A 16,265-nucleotide genomic window follows, 5' to 3' on the forward strand; every position below is an offset into this window, starting at 1 on the left:
ACTAATTCTATGAAGAAAAAAGGTTTAAGAACAGCTAATACCTTCCAAGGACTTTTAGTGTTTACTTTTCGATAAAAACATACTTTGATGCCAGGCACTAAGTGTCCACAGTGTTAATCATAAGGTTTAAATGGCTGCCTATCAGCCCTGAGAACTGCCAAAAAAAAAAAAAAAAAAACCTATTAAGCTGGTGCTTTTCATGGTGATGGTCTCTGCCACCTCGTTAGGAGATGTTTTGCCCTTATAGAGCAGAGGAGGTGGTTGGCGAGTGTAGGTTGGAGGTCCACGAGTGGTGTTTGTAGGAAAGGAGATCTGTTGACTTACTGATTAGCTATATACACATCTGGGTTATATGCTCTCTGCTTGGAAGATATCCTTTATGATGACCTGGTAGTCAGATGGTATAAAAGGCAAATCCAGGCTCTGCAAGACCAGTACTGACAGCAACCATGACAAAGCTTATCCTCCTCACAGGTGAGTCTGCAATTGGTGTGTGTGTGTGTGTGTGTGTGTGTGTGTGTGTGTGTGTGTGTGTGTGTTAGTTGCTCAGTTGTGTCCAACTCTTTGCAACCCCATGGGCTATAGCCCACCAGACTCCCCTGTCCATGGAATTCTCCAGGCAAGAATAATGGAGTGAGTTGCCATTTCCTTCTCCAGGGGATCTTCCCTACCCAGGGATCAAACCTGTGTCTCCTGCGTTACAGGTGGATGCTTTACTGTCTTATCTACTAGGGAAGCTCAAAGTGAAAGTCACTCAGTCGTGTCGGACTCTTTGTGACCCCATGGACTATACAGCTCATGGAATTCTCCAGGCCAGAATACTGGAGTGGGTAGCTGTTCCCTTCTCCAGGGGATCTTCCCAACCCAGGGTTCAAACCCAGGTCTCCCACACTGCAGGTGAATTCTTTACCACTTGAACCACAAGGGGAGCCCAAGAATACTGGAGTGGGTAACCTATCCCTTCTCCAGCAGATCTTCCCAACTCAGGAATTGAACCAGGGTCCCCTGCATTGCAGGTGGATTCTTTATCAACTGAGCTATCAGAGATGTCCCTCTATAATTGGAGACGGAGCCTTATTCTTACCTGATTTCTTTTCTCTTTGGATCTGATAGGCATGAAGTAGTCTTTACACAGAGCTCTACGCTTTTCTATTCTTCTTTCATCATTTCAAATTTCCAAGGGAATCCTGACATGCACAAATATGCCTGCTTCTAATTCTCTTCTCAATTGACTATGGCAGCATTTCTATCTTCATTGATGCTAGAAACATGGTCCTAAAACAAAGGCTAGTTTTCTTCTAATGCTTGTCTTACTCTCCCATCTCTTGTTGGGTTCTCTTTTCTCTATTCATCTTCCTGCACTACCTCTTCTTAATTGGCATTATTTTTATTTACCTGCTTGTGTTTCTGGCCTTTTTTCAGAGATGAAAATCAGTAGCAACTGAGATAAAGTTATGCTAGCTACCTTTGTTCTACTCTTTTCAGGATTATTCCTTTTTAATCCCTTACTGTCCTACTATGCTGTTGATACATTATAAAAATATCAGTTAGAAAGTCAATCATTTAAATAGGTTAATTCAGTACATTGTTTAGAGTCCAGTTGTATCCACAGCTGTTCAGTTGCTCTAGAGCTGAGATTTACAAACTTTTTATAGCTTCGGCTTGTCCAGATGAGATCTCTAACCCAATTTATAAAACAATCAGATCAAAAATGTTGCTTACACCCTGATGTAACCCCACCCAGAATGAGGATGAGGGGGCAGAGATACAAGGTTCATGTTTATCTGACAGTTGATGCCCTCTCCCCATCCCAATATGTGAGGAAAGCTGGCACCTGTGACATCCTTTGTCTGCCCCATCCTTCCCCCCAGAACTGTGGCCGTAAAATCCCCAGGAGACGAGGGTGATAAGATGGGGCTAATCCTGCCCTTTCCCTGAATCAAGTTCATTCCAGGATGCTGGCCATTGTCCTTAAGATAAGGCCTGGTCCTGTAGGAAGAAAATTACATTCCTTAAAGGAAAGCTCAATATCACAGCTAACCCCCCATGTGTTTTTCTGGCTTGGGACCCTGACTCCAGAACCGTGCCCTTCACTCCTTCCCTGGGCTTTCATGGACTTGGCCTCAGTGCTGAACTAAGTCCTCCAGTGGTAAGGGATTCTGTCAGAAAGTCCAGGCCTGGGCTGGTGAGGGAACATTCCTGGGACTCTCTCCCCCTTACATTCCTGTGAACCTGAGAGGTGGAGGGATGGGCATGGTAGCCTTGGGCGCCTGTGCTCTGAGGCGGCAGCTGCGCTTTTCCCACAGAGATAAAAGTCTTATGTAAGACCGAGCCCAGAGGCGGCCCAGGTGGCCGGTGTGCGGGCACAATGGGGAGGATGTGGCTCTGGGCCTGTGAGTCTCCCACTCTTCTGCCCTTCTTCCTTCCCACACATCATGGGGTGTCCCTGGGAATGCAGAGGAGGGTGGGCTTCTGTTTTGGTGAAGCTTCTACATGAGTTATTCCCCCATGCCTTGGCTTCTGAGTAGAGGAACCTGGGATCCAAGCAGGAGAATAATGAAATGGGGTCCTGGGAAATACCACTGATAAATCCAAAAACTCCCAGGCCCTTGACATTCTGAAAGTCCCCTGGGTAGCACCAGGTCCTAACTGGGAAGCCCATTTAAGGATGCCTTGTTTCTGAATTTTGTTTCTTTGTTTCAGGCTTGGCTGTTCTGCTGCAACTAGGTAAGGAGTAACACAACCTCCTATCCACACTCCAATATTTTCCTGATAGTTACTCTTCTTTCCCTCCTTTCTTCTGACTCTGAATTTCCTTCTCCTTCCATGATGTCAGGACTAGGACCTGTTGCGTGATGTCAGGACTTGGGCTAGCTCCCAGCCTGTTTTGCTTGATCTCAGAAAGCCAGCAATGGGGAGGGGGCCTATAGCTCATCTAATCCAGAATAATTCACTTTATAAATGGGAAAACTAAAGCAGAGAGGGTGGAAATGATTTATCCTTGATTGTTCAGAATCAGGACTTAAACCAATACTCTGATGCCAAGACTGATAAAGTATTTATTATTTTTGTAGTTTATACTCTTCTTTGTTTTGTCTTTTTCCCCCTCAAATGTCTTCACATTGTTTCTAATAACTAGGCATTGGCTGTGTGAGTGAACATGACTAAAATTCAGATAGGGGGACTCAGGAGACTGGAAAAAGCATGAGCTTTGGAGCAAGACTGCCCGGAAGTAGTGTAGGCACAATCAGTATTTGTGGAATAAATGGATGAATGAATTGGAATTCATCTTAAACTTTCAGCCTTGAGTAGTCCTGAGTCTCATCTAAAAATAAGAATGTTTCCCCCATTAGGCTGTATGGGAGTTAAAATTTAAGCAAACCAATTTGCATAAAGCTTCTAAATAAAATATCAGTCACATCATATGCCATCTACAAAAGATATTTGTTTTATTGGTAATGAACCTGAGTAATCTTTGAAATTATTAATTATGCAAGGAGCATCATTACCCTTACCACTTGATGCTATGATGGCAAATTTATTTATTTATTTTTTTTTCAAATTTATTTTATTTTATGTGATGAAATGATTTCAAACTTTCTGGGTCAAGAAATATGCTTAGACCCTGCTGGGATTCTGTTGACAAAAGTGTCATGACTGTTTAGCCAGGTCTTCCACAGGCGAGGGAAAAGGGTACTGCAGTATTTACCAGGTATCTGCCATGTGAACTCTTAGGGATGCCTTCCCCTTGAGCAGCTCATCAGCAAGCGACAGACAGTGGAGCCCTGCACCACAATGACTGCTGCTTTCTCTTGCAGGTTCAGCCTATAAGCTAGTGTGCTACTTTACCAACTGGTCTCAGTATCGACCAGAACCAACCAACTTCTTCCCCAAGGATGTGGACCCATGTCTGTGCACACATCTGATATACGCTTTTGCCACCATGAATGACAACAAGATTGCTCCCTATGAATGGAATGATATTGATGTCTTGTATCCTGAGTTCCAAGCCCTGAAAGAACAGTCAGTAGGAGTTGAATCCAAAGTGAATGGGAATCAGTGAGGGAGAGTGGAGAGCCCAAGTTCTGTCCCCAGTTCATTTCCAAACATCATAAGATTCTGAAAGGCAGTCCTTTGCAGATTTCTGATGCATATGTGGTAACCTATGATGTAAAGACTAATGTGAGCAGATGGGAGGAACACTTGCCATGGGAACTTTAGAGCTTGTACTTGGCTGTTGCCCATTTCCCAGAGACTCAAGAATGGGGATAGAAGAGTTGTTTACTGCAACATATGTATCCTAAAGCTCACAGAGCTTTCACTTAAATGTGCCTCTTGGTCTCTTTCTGCAGCAACAAAGATCTGGTCACTTTGCTGGCTGTTGGTGGCTGGAACTTTGGCACTCAGAAGTAAGTCTTTCCATGGCCAGAAAATGAGAGTGGAGGCAAAAGAAAGAAACCCTCAAGCTGGAGTGGGAAAATAAGATACCAGTGGGGTGGTGAAAATGAATGTTCTAGGGGGAAAGAGAGCTCTTAAGAAGAAACTGTCTGTGGGTGGGAAGGGCTGACTACAGCAGACCTGGAGAAATAGCAGTAGAATGGGGGAAATGATGGGAAAACACTCAAAAGAAGGTGGAGAATGGTGAGTGAGACAGACTGGCTTGGTGACGGAGAAGCACCTGGGCTCCCATAAGAGCAAAGTCCTGGGCTGGGTCATAGGCTCTTTTCTGGGGAAGCAGCAATAAAGGAGTGGTAACCTCACAGGCTTTTTGACTCTGAGTTAGGAAAAAGAGATGATGAGGTTAGACTTGACTTGTATGTTGAAAGTTGTCCAAGTCAGTGGTGAACGACTTTTTGAATTATGAAATTGATGTCTTCCCGTGTGCTGTGTGTGCTAAGTCACTTCAGTCGTGTTCCACTCTTTGTGACCTTATGAACTGCAGCCTGCCAGGCTCTTCTGTCCATGGGATTCTCCAGGCAAGAATACTGGAGTGGGTTGTCATGCCCTTTTCCAGGGGATCTTCCTGACCCAGGGATCAAACCCATACCTCATGTCTCCTGCACTGGTAGGCGGGTTCTTTACAACTAGCGCCATCTGGGAAGCCCAATGTCTTCCCATAATTATTTTAAAATTAGACAACACAAAGTTATTTGACATGAAAAGTAACTTGCCCCTCTCTTCTTCCCTCCACAATTTTCCTGAGGTAGTCAGTCATGCTTAAAATGTTGGAGCAAAATGTAATGAGTGTTTTTATTCTCACTCTAATAGCCAAGTGAAACTTCTGGCGGTTACCTATCAGGTAAAAAGCTAATTCTCACATAGAGCATTTGACCAATATTTCTTTTACCTCAAGTCCACTCTGCCAGTAGAACTTTTTCTTATCTTGCTCACAAACTTAAATAAGAAAATCTTTGCAGGTCAATTCCCCCAAACTCCAGACAATATCTCTACCCTTCACTTTTTAAATTACCCAGTTTGTGCTAGTCAATTTATTTTAATTTTAAAAAAGTATAGCCATTGAATACCAGAACTAAAAGCAAAAAGAAAAGAAAAAAGGAGATGAATTAAGAAGGTTGTTATCCAGTTTACAAAGGGTTTACTACAGGCTTTTTATAATCAGGAACTAACCAAGAGGGTTTGAATATGTGTTAATAGACTATAAAATTGCTGACTATGGCAGAGGCACTAATTTTTCTAGATATTAAGTCACCTTCAAATACAAGACTCACAATATACTCATATATTGGGGGTCAGAAGTGCTTCATTAAGTGTATTCACATTTTATAAATCACATTTTAATTTTGGAAACAGTAAATATAAAAATAAACATCTTAGGATCAAAGAAAGAACTGTGGTGGCTAAACCACTGCCCCTGAAAGATCTCACTAATAAGTAAAATGCACATATACCACTGATTCTATAAACGGAAAAATAATATGCATTGGGTATACTGAAGAAAATAAAATTTTAATTATAAACTTTTCTACTAATTACCATTACCAATTTGAATTCACCTTAGCTGTAAAAATCCAACAGAAGTTATTATAAAATGCATAATAAAATTGATATTCGAGGGTGTAAGGAGGATTCAGGGATCGGTGATGTTAATATAGACAAACTCTCTGCCTAGATTCACCGCCATGGTCTCCTCAGCTGCCAACCGAAAAATCTTCATCTGTTCCGTCATTGACTTCCTTCGTCAACATGAATTTGATGGCATTGACTTGGATATCGAATATCCAGGGTCCAGGGGAAGCCCACCTGAGGACAAACAGCGATTCACCATCCTGATTAAGGTGGGAATGAAGCACCAGCTCTGTGTCTTTTTGTGGAGAGGCGAGTGCCTTCATGGACTGTGAGACCTGCGTTTCTCGGGGATAGCAAAGGCTGCTGTCCTCAGAAGTACACTTATGAAGGTGTTTGGGAGTTGCAAGCCATAGAGACAGACTCTCTGGGTAACTTAAATCAAAAGAGAACTTACTGGAAGGATATAGGTAGCTGAAAGAATCCAATGAAAAAATTCTTTTTTTATTATATGTTTCTGGTAACACAGCATTATAGTTTAACATCTGTATACATTGCAGAGTGATCACAACTATAAATCCAGTTATTAGCCATCACCATGAAGCTGATGTCTTTCATCTGTTTTGTCCACCCCCCAACCCCCTTCCTCTCTGGTAACCACCAATTCATTCTCTGTATCCATGAATTTGCTTTGTTTTATTTTATTTGTTTGCTGGGTTTTTTTCTCCTCAGATTCCACATATGATTAATATAATATGGTATTTGTTTTTCTCCCTCTCACTCATTTCCCTTAGCAAAATACCCTTACCTCTATCCATGTGGTTGCAAATGGCAGGATTTCATTCTTTTTTAAGGCTGAGTAGAATTCCTATAACATCTTATGGAAAGATCCAAATGGACTTTTAGGACATACATAAGTATATATGTGTGTGTGTGTGTGTGTGTGTGTGTGTGTGTGTGTGTGTGTGTGTGTATGCTAAGCCGCTTCAGTTGTGTCTGACTCTGCGACCCTGTGGACTGCTTCTTGCCAGGCTCCTCTGTCCATAGGATTCTCCAGGCAAGAATTCTGGAGTGGGTTGCTATTTCATTCTCCAGGGGATCTTCCTGACCCAAGGATTGAACTAATGTCTCTTGTGTCTCCTCCATTGGCAGGCAGATTTTTTTAACATTAGCGTCACCTGGGAAGCCCTGTCATCTCATATATAGGAAGAGAAACTAATACCCTCCTCCCAGGACTTAGTCTTTATCCCCTTTCTTTCTTTGTAGCCTAAGAATATGTAAGAATATGCCTCTTCCTACTGGCCCCTAAGGTTTCTGCAGAAAAATCTAATGATAGCCTTATGGGATTTCACTTTTAAGTAACAAATTATTTTTCCCTTTCTGCTTTCCTTAAAGCAGCAGATTCTTTCTTTTTCATTAAATTTTACCATTTGTATTACAATGTATCTTGGGGCATGTCTCTTTGGGTTCATTTTATTTTGAACTCTCTAAGCATCTTGGACCTGGATGTCTATTTCCTTCCCCAGATTAGGAAGTCTTCAGCTGCTATTTCTTCAAATAATTTTATATCCCTTTTCTCTTCTACTTCTGGAACTGTATAATGGGAATGCTGTTCTACTTGATATTGTACCAGATTCCTTAAAATATCTTCACTTTTTAGAATTCTTTTTTCAAACTGCTGCTCTGTGTGAGTGAGTTCCACTACTTTGTCATTTGGCTCATTGATTTTTCTACCTCTTCCAACCTGTTGTTGAACACCTATAGGGTATTTTGCAGTTCAGTTATAACTTCTGTTTAGTTTTTTTTTTTTTAATATTTTCTAGCTATTTGTTGATGTTGTCATTGTGTTCTTCCCTTCTCCTCCTAAGTTCAGTATCTTTATGATCATTTCTTAGGTAGATTGGTTATCTCCATTTCATTTCATTCTTTTTCTGTCTTCTTCTCTTGACTGGAACATGTCTCCTCATTTTTCCTAATTCTCTGTGTTTGTTTTGATGCATTAGGTAAAGCAGCCACGTCTCCCAGTCTTGATGAGTGGCTTTATGTGGGAGATACCCTGTGGGGTTCAGGCATACCATCCTACCTGGCCACCAGAGCAATGTGCACAAGACATGTGCCCCATGTGGGCTGTGTATGTTCTCCTGTTGTGGTGGGATCACAGCTACGGTGACAGCACACCAGTATGCAAAGCTGGCCCTGCAGAATGACTCTGGGGTCTCACCACAGTGGCTGCTGAATGCTGGTGGTCAGCGGTGGATCTTGGAATGCCATGGTGGGCTGCCAGTAACTAGTGGGTAGCTGGCCCCAAAATGGCTGTGAGCCTCATCCATGGTGGCTTCTGGGGGCTTGTGGGCAGGGCTGCCCCGCTAATGGCTGCACGGTCTGTTTTCAGTGGGTGCCAGGTGCTGGGAGATAGGTCTGCATCTCAGAACTGCAGTGGGCCCCTACCCACCAGTGCCCAGCAAGGTTATTTCCTGGCTAACTGTGAGGCGCTGCTGAGGCACAGGGGTAGGCAGGACTCTTGGCCATGTGCACCCACAGGTTAGATGGAGCTTTCCAATATGATGCCACCAGTGCCGTTATTAGTAAGGTGGCCTGAGATGGCAAAAATGGCTCCTACTAGGGTCTCAGTTCCTAGGGATCATCCCACTGTTCCTTACTCTCTAGCAGCTGCTTCAGGATTAGTGAGTGGGGCTCTTTCGTCTATCTTCCACGTACTTTTCAATCTGGTGATTTTATACAGGTTTTTGATCAAGTGAAACTGGACCCTTTAAAAACAAGCTTTCTTTCCCCTGTAGTTCTATAGTTTTCCTGGGAGTATTTCATATTGGTCTTCAAACTAGTTTATTTATCTTTTCTTTTTTGGGGGGGAGGGGGGTGCTTTTATCTCCTGAGAAATTGCTTTGGGATGGTGTGTATGATGTGGAACTTGAAACTTTCATTCCTTAGGGAAAATAACTATCTTTGTTTTTTAAAAAAGATTTATTGGAGTATGGTTGATTCACAATGTCATGTTAATTTCAGGTAACTGTACCTTTCTTACACTTTTAAACTGTGGGCCACTGTGGCTGGAGTGTGGCTTTTCCTTGGAGTGACTGAATATCTGTTTCTTCTGTCCATCTCAATGCTGTCTTTTTATCCTTTGCTGAGAATACTATTCATCTGGTTTTCAGGTCCTTTTCAGGGGAATTTTTTTATATATATAGTTGTAGATTTGCTGTGCCCATAAAAGGAATCAGTTTGGAGTCTTTCTATACTTCCATCTTGAATCTTCTTTTCAAATAAAGTTTTGAATCAGGAAGAAGGAATTTCACTATGTCATTCATTCAACAAGTGTTGTGTGCTTTCTGTGATCGAGACACACTGGATACAGAGCAGTGAGCAAGATAAATGTGATTCCTGCTCTTAGGATTACAGCATAGTGGAGAATATGGAGCTAAATAAACAAATAAATGTCAATCGTGGTAAGAGCAATGATAGCAGCAAAATTAGATGCTCAGGGGAGTCTTCTCAGGGAAGTGACATTTGAGCAGCAATATGAAGTAAAAGGAACCAGGAATACAAAGGATGGGAAGAATTTTCTGAGGATGTGATAACAAACAGCATTTGCAAAGGCCTAGAGGCAGGAAAGACTTTAGCCTGGCTACACACAAATGCAGAGAATAGAGCTTTAAGAGGGTTGGTGAAGTCACAATAGAAAGGACAGCTCCCAGATCCTCTGACAGGAATTCCTGGGCTTTTTCTGTAGAATTGTCATTAAATGAGACTTAGATTCAAGGACTCCATGTTTGCATCAATTTATTCCAAGTTATACCTTACCAGACTCTATCCCTAAATTTCAGGAGCTATTTTAAGAAATAGGGAATTGTTATGGGCTGGAAACCATCTCAAGAGGTAGTCACCATAGGGAATAGATAATGAAGACAACCTCTAAAATCCACCCTCTGTTCTCTCTCCAGGAAATGCTACAGGCTTTTGAAGAAGAGGCTGAAGAAACAGGAAAACCCAGACTGCTGATCACAGCAGCTGTGTCTGCTGGCAAAGAGACCATTGATGCAGGATATGAAATTGCAGAGATTGGAAAGTGAGTACGATGAGCCTCCCAGGGCCTCCACATCCCAGAGCAGAGATTCCCTAAATATTTTAGTAGAAAGCATTCCCAGTAGTTACATAAACATAATGTTGAGAAGGTTGGTACCATCAATTGCCAAAAATGTTTGAATATTTAGTGGTTCTGGGAAAAGGTGGTGACCCCTTTATATTGTCACTATGGTAGGCTTTAGGAGAACGAGAAATAAGATTTAAGACCTTGGAAAATCTATATATATATATAGCAGCAATTTTCACTGACAGTTTCTTTTGAAAAGCTGTAAAATCGAGAAAGCTATTATTGACAAAACAATAGGTGAGCTTTCCACCTGCAGTTCCCATAATCCTAGAGACATGTGTTTCTGAGACACATACACTAACAACTATATTTCCTTATCTTCTGCTCTGGGTGCGCCCATAATCTTTCAAGGAAGTAAAGGAGACTTTCTGTCTAGCCTCACAGGAGTCACAGGAGATAACCAGGAGACACCTGGGAAGCCACACTAATGGGATCATATGGATATCTACTTGACATCATGAATTTCCACTGCTATCATTTCTTGCTCTTAAATTGTCTATTAAAAAATGCTCCCGTATCATAATGGCTCAAATTCTCTTGTTCTAGGCTTCTTGATTTCATAAGCGTGATGACCTATGACTTCCATGGTGGCTGGGACTCATGTACAGGACACAACAGTCCTCTGCACTTAGGATCCAAGGATCAAGGCAACATGCGTTACTCCAACTGTGTAAGAAAGAAAAACCTCTAATCATATGCAGAAGAAAGACAGGGAAGAGATTAGGAGTGTTGGTTGCTGGAAAACAGGCTTTCTCTTTGTGGGACAATTAGCTAGACTTTTTTCATCATGTGGGACAAACACTGGTGAGGAATAATGTCTGTGTTGCTTCTGCAGGAATATGCCATGAAGTACTGGAGAGACAATGGGGTCCCTTCAGAGAAGCTCATCATGGGGTTCCCCACCTATGGGAGGACCTTCCGGCTCAGCACTTCTGACACCTCAGTCTGTGCCCCAGTCTCTGGAGCAGGGTCATCGGGTCCTTACACACGTGAGGCTGGCTTCTGGGCTTACTATGAGGTAACCACCATGGCTAATTCAGGCTAAAATGCCCTGGGGAAAATTCTTCCACTCTCCAAGTCATCTTGCTATCCTTATGTTCTTGAGATCCTGTACCCTGGCTCCTCATAGCTCTGAGCATATAGCCTGTGGAAAGGCAGGTTGATGGCTGAGGAACACTTTTCACTTGAAAAAAAATCAATGTGAATTTCCTTTTGGGTTTAGAAGTATATGGGACCATCTTTTCTATAGCTCAAAGCTATACTTAATTCTATTACATCCATGTAAATAGATGGAGAAGGATTTCAATAATTTAGCTCAGCGATGGCAAATAATTGGATCTTCTTTCAAATCTGATTTGATTGCATTTACTCAAATCTGAAGCTCTAATACTTGGGCCACCTGATGTGAAGAGCCGACTTATTGGAAAAGACCTTGATGATGGGTAAGATTGAAGACAAAATGAGAAGAGGGCTGGAGAGGATGTGATGGTTAGATAGCCTCACTGACTAAACGGATATGAATTTGAGCAGACTCCAGGAGATAGTGGAGGACAGAGGAGCCTGACGTGCTGCAGGCCATGAGGTTGCAAAGAGTCAGACATGAATAAGTGACTAAACAACAACTACTCAAATCTGTGTTAAAAGTTCAGACTGATGAATAGTTAGCAGTTTTTGCCAGAGACTCGAGTGTTTTCAGAAGAATGACCTTAGCACTCATGGTCATGCTTACCATTTCCCAACTAAACTGTGGTTATAGAATTGGAATTTCACTTCTTTGTACCTGGTTTCATAGGAATTTGTATCTTTGTTTTATGATACAAAGTTACTTTGTAGAGAAATATGTGAAATTAATGTAGGTATTTCACAATGCCACTTTTCCCATCCCTCTTCCATTTCTTACTATTTTTCCCCTCCTTCCTCCTGCAATACATGACATAATCTGTGACATGCTCAACATTGCCTTCTTCCTTCGCTTCATAGATCTGCACATTCCTAAGTGAAGCCACAATTGCCTGGATTGAAGACCAAAAAGTTCCATACGCTTATAAAGACACTGAGTGGGTTGGTTATGACAATATTAAGAGCTACAAATATAAGGTATGAGCAGTGTAAAAAAATGCAATTCTAGCTTCAAATCCTAAGTTCATCATGAGCCCATTTTTCTAAGATCTGTGGCTTCAAAGTTATAAATATGTACAAAGTGGAATAAATCAACCTCATTGTGATTTACCTTTCCCTCAAGACAGAGCAAATGATATGATTAAATACAGATTTAATGATCCAGTGTATAGCATATACTACTATACACTAACATATAGTATAATATTCTAATGTGGTTAAAATTTATTTCCCCAATTTTTGTCCAGAATTAATCTATACTAACTCCCGTGAAATGGTTATAAGCCAGACTTAAGACCAACATTTTCATGGACAATAATGAAAATATCCTTTACATTTTTACCTAAATGCTTTACAACCATCGCCTAACTTGATTTTACACAATCCAGTGAAGTAAGAAATAGCCTTTCCAGTTTACAGATGTGTACACTGAGGTTCATAGATGCTGCGACTAATCCAAGGTTTCATAGCTAGAAAATGCAAAGGCAGTAATTGAACATGTTGTCTGGCTTGGAATCTAGGCTCTTTCCATAACACTGCTCTGTCAGTGCATCTTAATTGAATCCTGGTCAGGAGAAGGTGGTCAGAATGGAGCAGAAAAGGAGCTGTAAGGTGCAATGTTTAAGAATCTAGACTTTGGTGTCAGATATACCTGGTCCTCAAGCCCCAAAAGACAGGATGAGTTCCCACAAACCTGTGAAATAATAAGATCTATCTAGTAGTTCCTGTAAAGATTAAGCAAGTAATGAAAGCTAAAATGAAATGTAGCTTAGCCTAGAATACTAGTATTAGTTTAATAGTATATTAAATTAGCTATGTAAGTATTAGCTAATTTAATATACTATTAATATACTATAATATGCTATTATATTAATTAATACTATTAATATACTATATATATATATATATATATATATATATATATATACCTAAGAATTTATTTGGAGAAGGCAATGGCACCCCACTCTAGTCTCTTGCCTGGAAAATCCCATGGATGGAGGAGGGAGCCTGGTAGGCTGCAGTCCATGGGTCGCTAAGAGTCGGACACGACTGAGCGACTTCCCTTTCACTTTTCACTTTCATGCATTGGAGAAGGAAATGGCAACCCACTCCAGTGTTCTTGCCTGGAGAATCCCAGGGACAGGGGAGCCTGGTGGGCTGCCGTCTATGGGGTTGCACAGAGTCGGACACGACTGAAGCGACTTAGCAGCAGCAGCAGCAGCAAGAATTTATTAACTGGAGGAAGAAAACAAGAATGGAGTTGAGATAGCCCATCAAACCTTGAATTCACAAAGTGCGTATCACATCCTTTCATAAAAGAAATACCGACAGGCCTCAACCCACCTGCAGTTTTCTCCTAATGTCACCTTGTACTCCACTGTTTGTTGTGTAGGTGCCATTTGACTTCGGTTGCCAAGTGCTCTCTTTGTCCACAGGTTGACTTTCTTAAGGAGAACAATTTTGGTGGGGCCATGGTTTGGGCCATTGACCTGGATGACTTCTTAGGCTCCTTCTGCAATGAGGGCAAATATCCACTCATACGCAAACTGCAGTCACTCTTGGGCCTGTCCTCAGGTGGGTCACTACTGAGTTCACCACATTGTTCCAAAGATGATGCAGGTCAAGCTGCAAGAATGGCAACTGCAGAGGGAGAAGAGTGCATGAGGCAGCCACAGAGCATCTAGACCCTCACATGTGAAAAAGGGACAGGTTTACAGGAAGCAGCTTTTTAGAAATGCATCCTTCAATCAAAGAGGCCAGTCTAAGTTCAGTAGCTATGTGGGTAAGGATTTGAATATACCTTATACCTCAGAGATGGGCTTTTCTTCCCAGGAAAACTTTGTCTGGGAGGAAGAATCAGATACCTTCAAAGTGAGTCTGATGCATGTGCTAACATTTTCTCTAAAGTAAGCTGCATCTCTCTCAGTTCTGTACACCATATCCTAACTTAGAAATAGGCAGGCTGGCTTAGCCACTTCCCACCAGCCTTAAAGGCAGATATTATCTTTGACTGCTAGTGGCGAGGGTTGGAGGTAGGTCTTGAAGAAGAACAGGGATAAAGACTCACATTGCTGACTCAGTAGTGTGTGACTTTGTACGTTCCTTGGTTAAGCATCTCTGGAGAAAGCCTAAAGGTAGAGGTAGAGGTAAAGAAGTAGAAGATATAAGGTTCCCTATGTCTCTGCTTTCAGGAAATTCACAGAATCATTGTTTTTTGGGTTTTTTTTTAACTGTAAAACCTGTTAAAAGATAATTACAAAAAGATGGGCTCAGGACTTCCCTGGTGGTCCAGTGGTTAAGAATCTGCCTGCCAATCCAGGGGACTCAGGTTTAATCCCTGGTCTGGGAAGATCCCACATGCTGCAGGGCAACTAATCCCATGTGCCACAACTACTGAAACCCACACACTCTACAACCTGCGCCCTGCAACAAGAGAAGCCCGCTACAATGAGACGACAGAGCCCCATAGCTAGAGAGTAGCCCCACTCGCCACAACTAGAGAGTAGCCCCGCTCGCCACAACTAGAGAAAACCCACACACAAAAACAAAGACTCAGTACAGCTTAAAGAAACAAATAAAATTAAATTTTAAAAAAGACGGGCTCAAATTATAGAGTGAGGGAGTAAGAGGCGGCAAATTGTAGTGGTGGAGAGTGTTCTAGCAATAGAGTAAAATGAAAAATAAAATGTCTGAATTGCCAGAGGGAGAAAAAAAAAAAAAAAAACAGCAAAAGAGCAATGTTGAAAGGAAACAAGCAAAAAATAAAGCCTAAGAAACAAAACATAACAAGATGACAAAAACCAAAATATAACACTTAAAGTTAACAAGATGACAAAAATGCAGATGTATTACTTATGACAGAAAAACGGACAGATAAGCCTCCCCTGCTAACACAAGTGTTAATTAGCCTCCCACATAAAATGCTTGATCCAGTCACTACAGGGCTGTGTTCACTCCCCCTGAGTGGAAACAGAGTAGAAGCCAAGGACTGCTTGGACCACTGCTAGGACTCCGGTGGCCCTGTTCTCCCTTCCTCCTTGCTTGGACATCTGTCCCCTTGTAACGTTGCTCCCAGCCACAGTTTGGAACTCTCATGGGGCTCAAGTTCTTGGAGAACAAAGCCAATACAGGAGGAGGTCTAGAGTTGTTGCTTCTAGGCTCAAAGATAGCTTATGATAATGCTCTGAAGTGATCTTCTTGTTCTTTTAGAATGTACTCCATCAGCCACCAAGACTTGGTATCATCAACAAGTGATACCCAGAAGTGAAGGTTTCTGTGCCAATATTGGTGGAGACAGTGGCAGTGGTGGAGAAGGAGGTGGTGATGGAGAAAGTGGTGGAGAAGGTGGCAGTGATGGGGGCAGCGAAGGAGATGAAGGTTTCTGCACTGGTAAAGCAGATGGCATTTATAGCGATCCTGAAGACAACACCAAGTTCTACCAGTGTGCAGGAGGCAGGACCTTCTACTTCCAGTGTAACCAAGGCCTGGTGTTCGACCAAACCTGCTCATGTTGTAACTGGCCTTCAATTTAAAATGTTGTCAAAACTCTACTTTGTTTCAGATTTTCTCATGCTGCATGTCAAACTCCATCTTCCAATACTCCATGTTGTCTACATATTATATCAGTCTATCTGTCAATTTTGAAGCCCTACCTTACTAAAACAGCATTATGATTAGGTTTTACTCCATTATAACCTAAAAAAACTATAAACACCTTGAACCAAATCCATATGTAAAATAAATATGATGCTGCATGTTTTATTTTTTTATAATCGTCTGTATTTTTTCTTACGTACTTGTATATATAGCTCAACATTTCAAGTGACCCTGAAGGTTAATAGAAGCTATTTTTATTGAAGCTAAAATTTTACTTTTTATCAAATCAGACTACTGTTTTAGAAAGGGGAGTTTCCTTCCCTGGCAAAAGCCTCAAGAGTGTGAACCAAACAACAGT

At 41.7% G+C, this 16,265-nt stretch overlaps 1 protein-coding gene across 1 annotated transcript; it reads left to right on the forward strand.

The window, feature by feature from the left end:
* The first annotated feature begins 449 nt into the window (after nucleotides 1–449).
* LOC136144934 (acidic mammalian chitinase-like) lies at nucleotides 450–15,843 on the forward strand. The gene is made up of 11 exons (XM_065903013.1): nucleotides 450–474; nucleotides 2,704–2,727; nucleotides 3,819–4,023; nucleotides 4,353–4,409; nucleotides 6,131–6,296; nucleotides 9,984–10,108; nucleotides 10,739–10,862; nucleotides 11,028–11,210; nucleotides 12,173–12,289; nucleotides 13,747–13,885; nucleotides 15,521–15,843. The coding sequence occupies exons 1-11, from the start codon at nucleotides 450–452 to the stop codon at nucleotides 15,841–15,843; spliced, it is 1,488 nt and encodes a 495-aa protein (XP_065759085.1).
* The last annotated feature ends 422 nt before the right edge of the window (nucleotides 15,844–16,265 follow it).

The sequence above is a fragment of the Muntiacus reevesi genome, chromosome 1 (genome assembly GCF_963930625.1).
Source record: "Muntiacus reevesi chromosome 1, mMunRee1.1, whole genome shotgun sequence".
Lineage (NCBI taxonomy): Eukaryota > Metazoa > Chordata > Mammalia > Artiodactyla > Cervidae > Muntiacus > Muntiacus reevesi.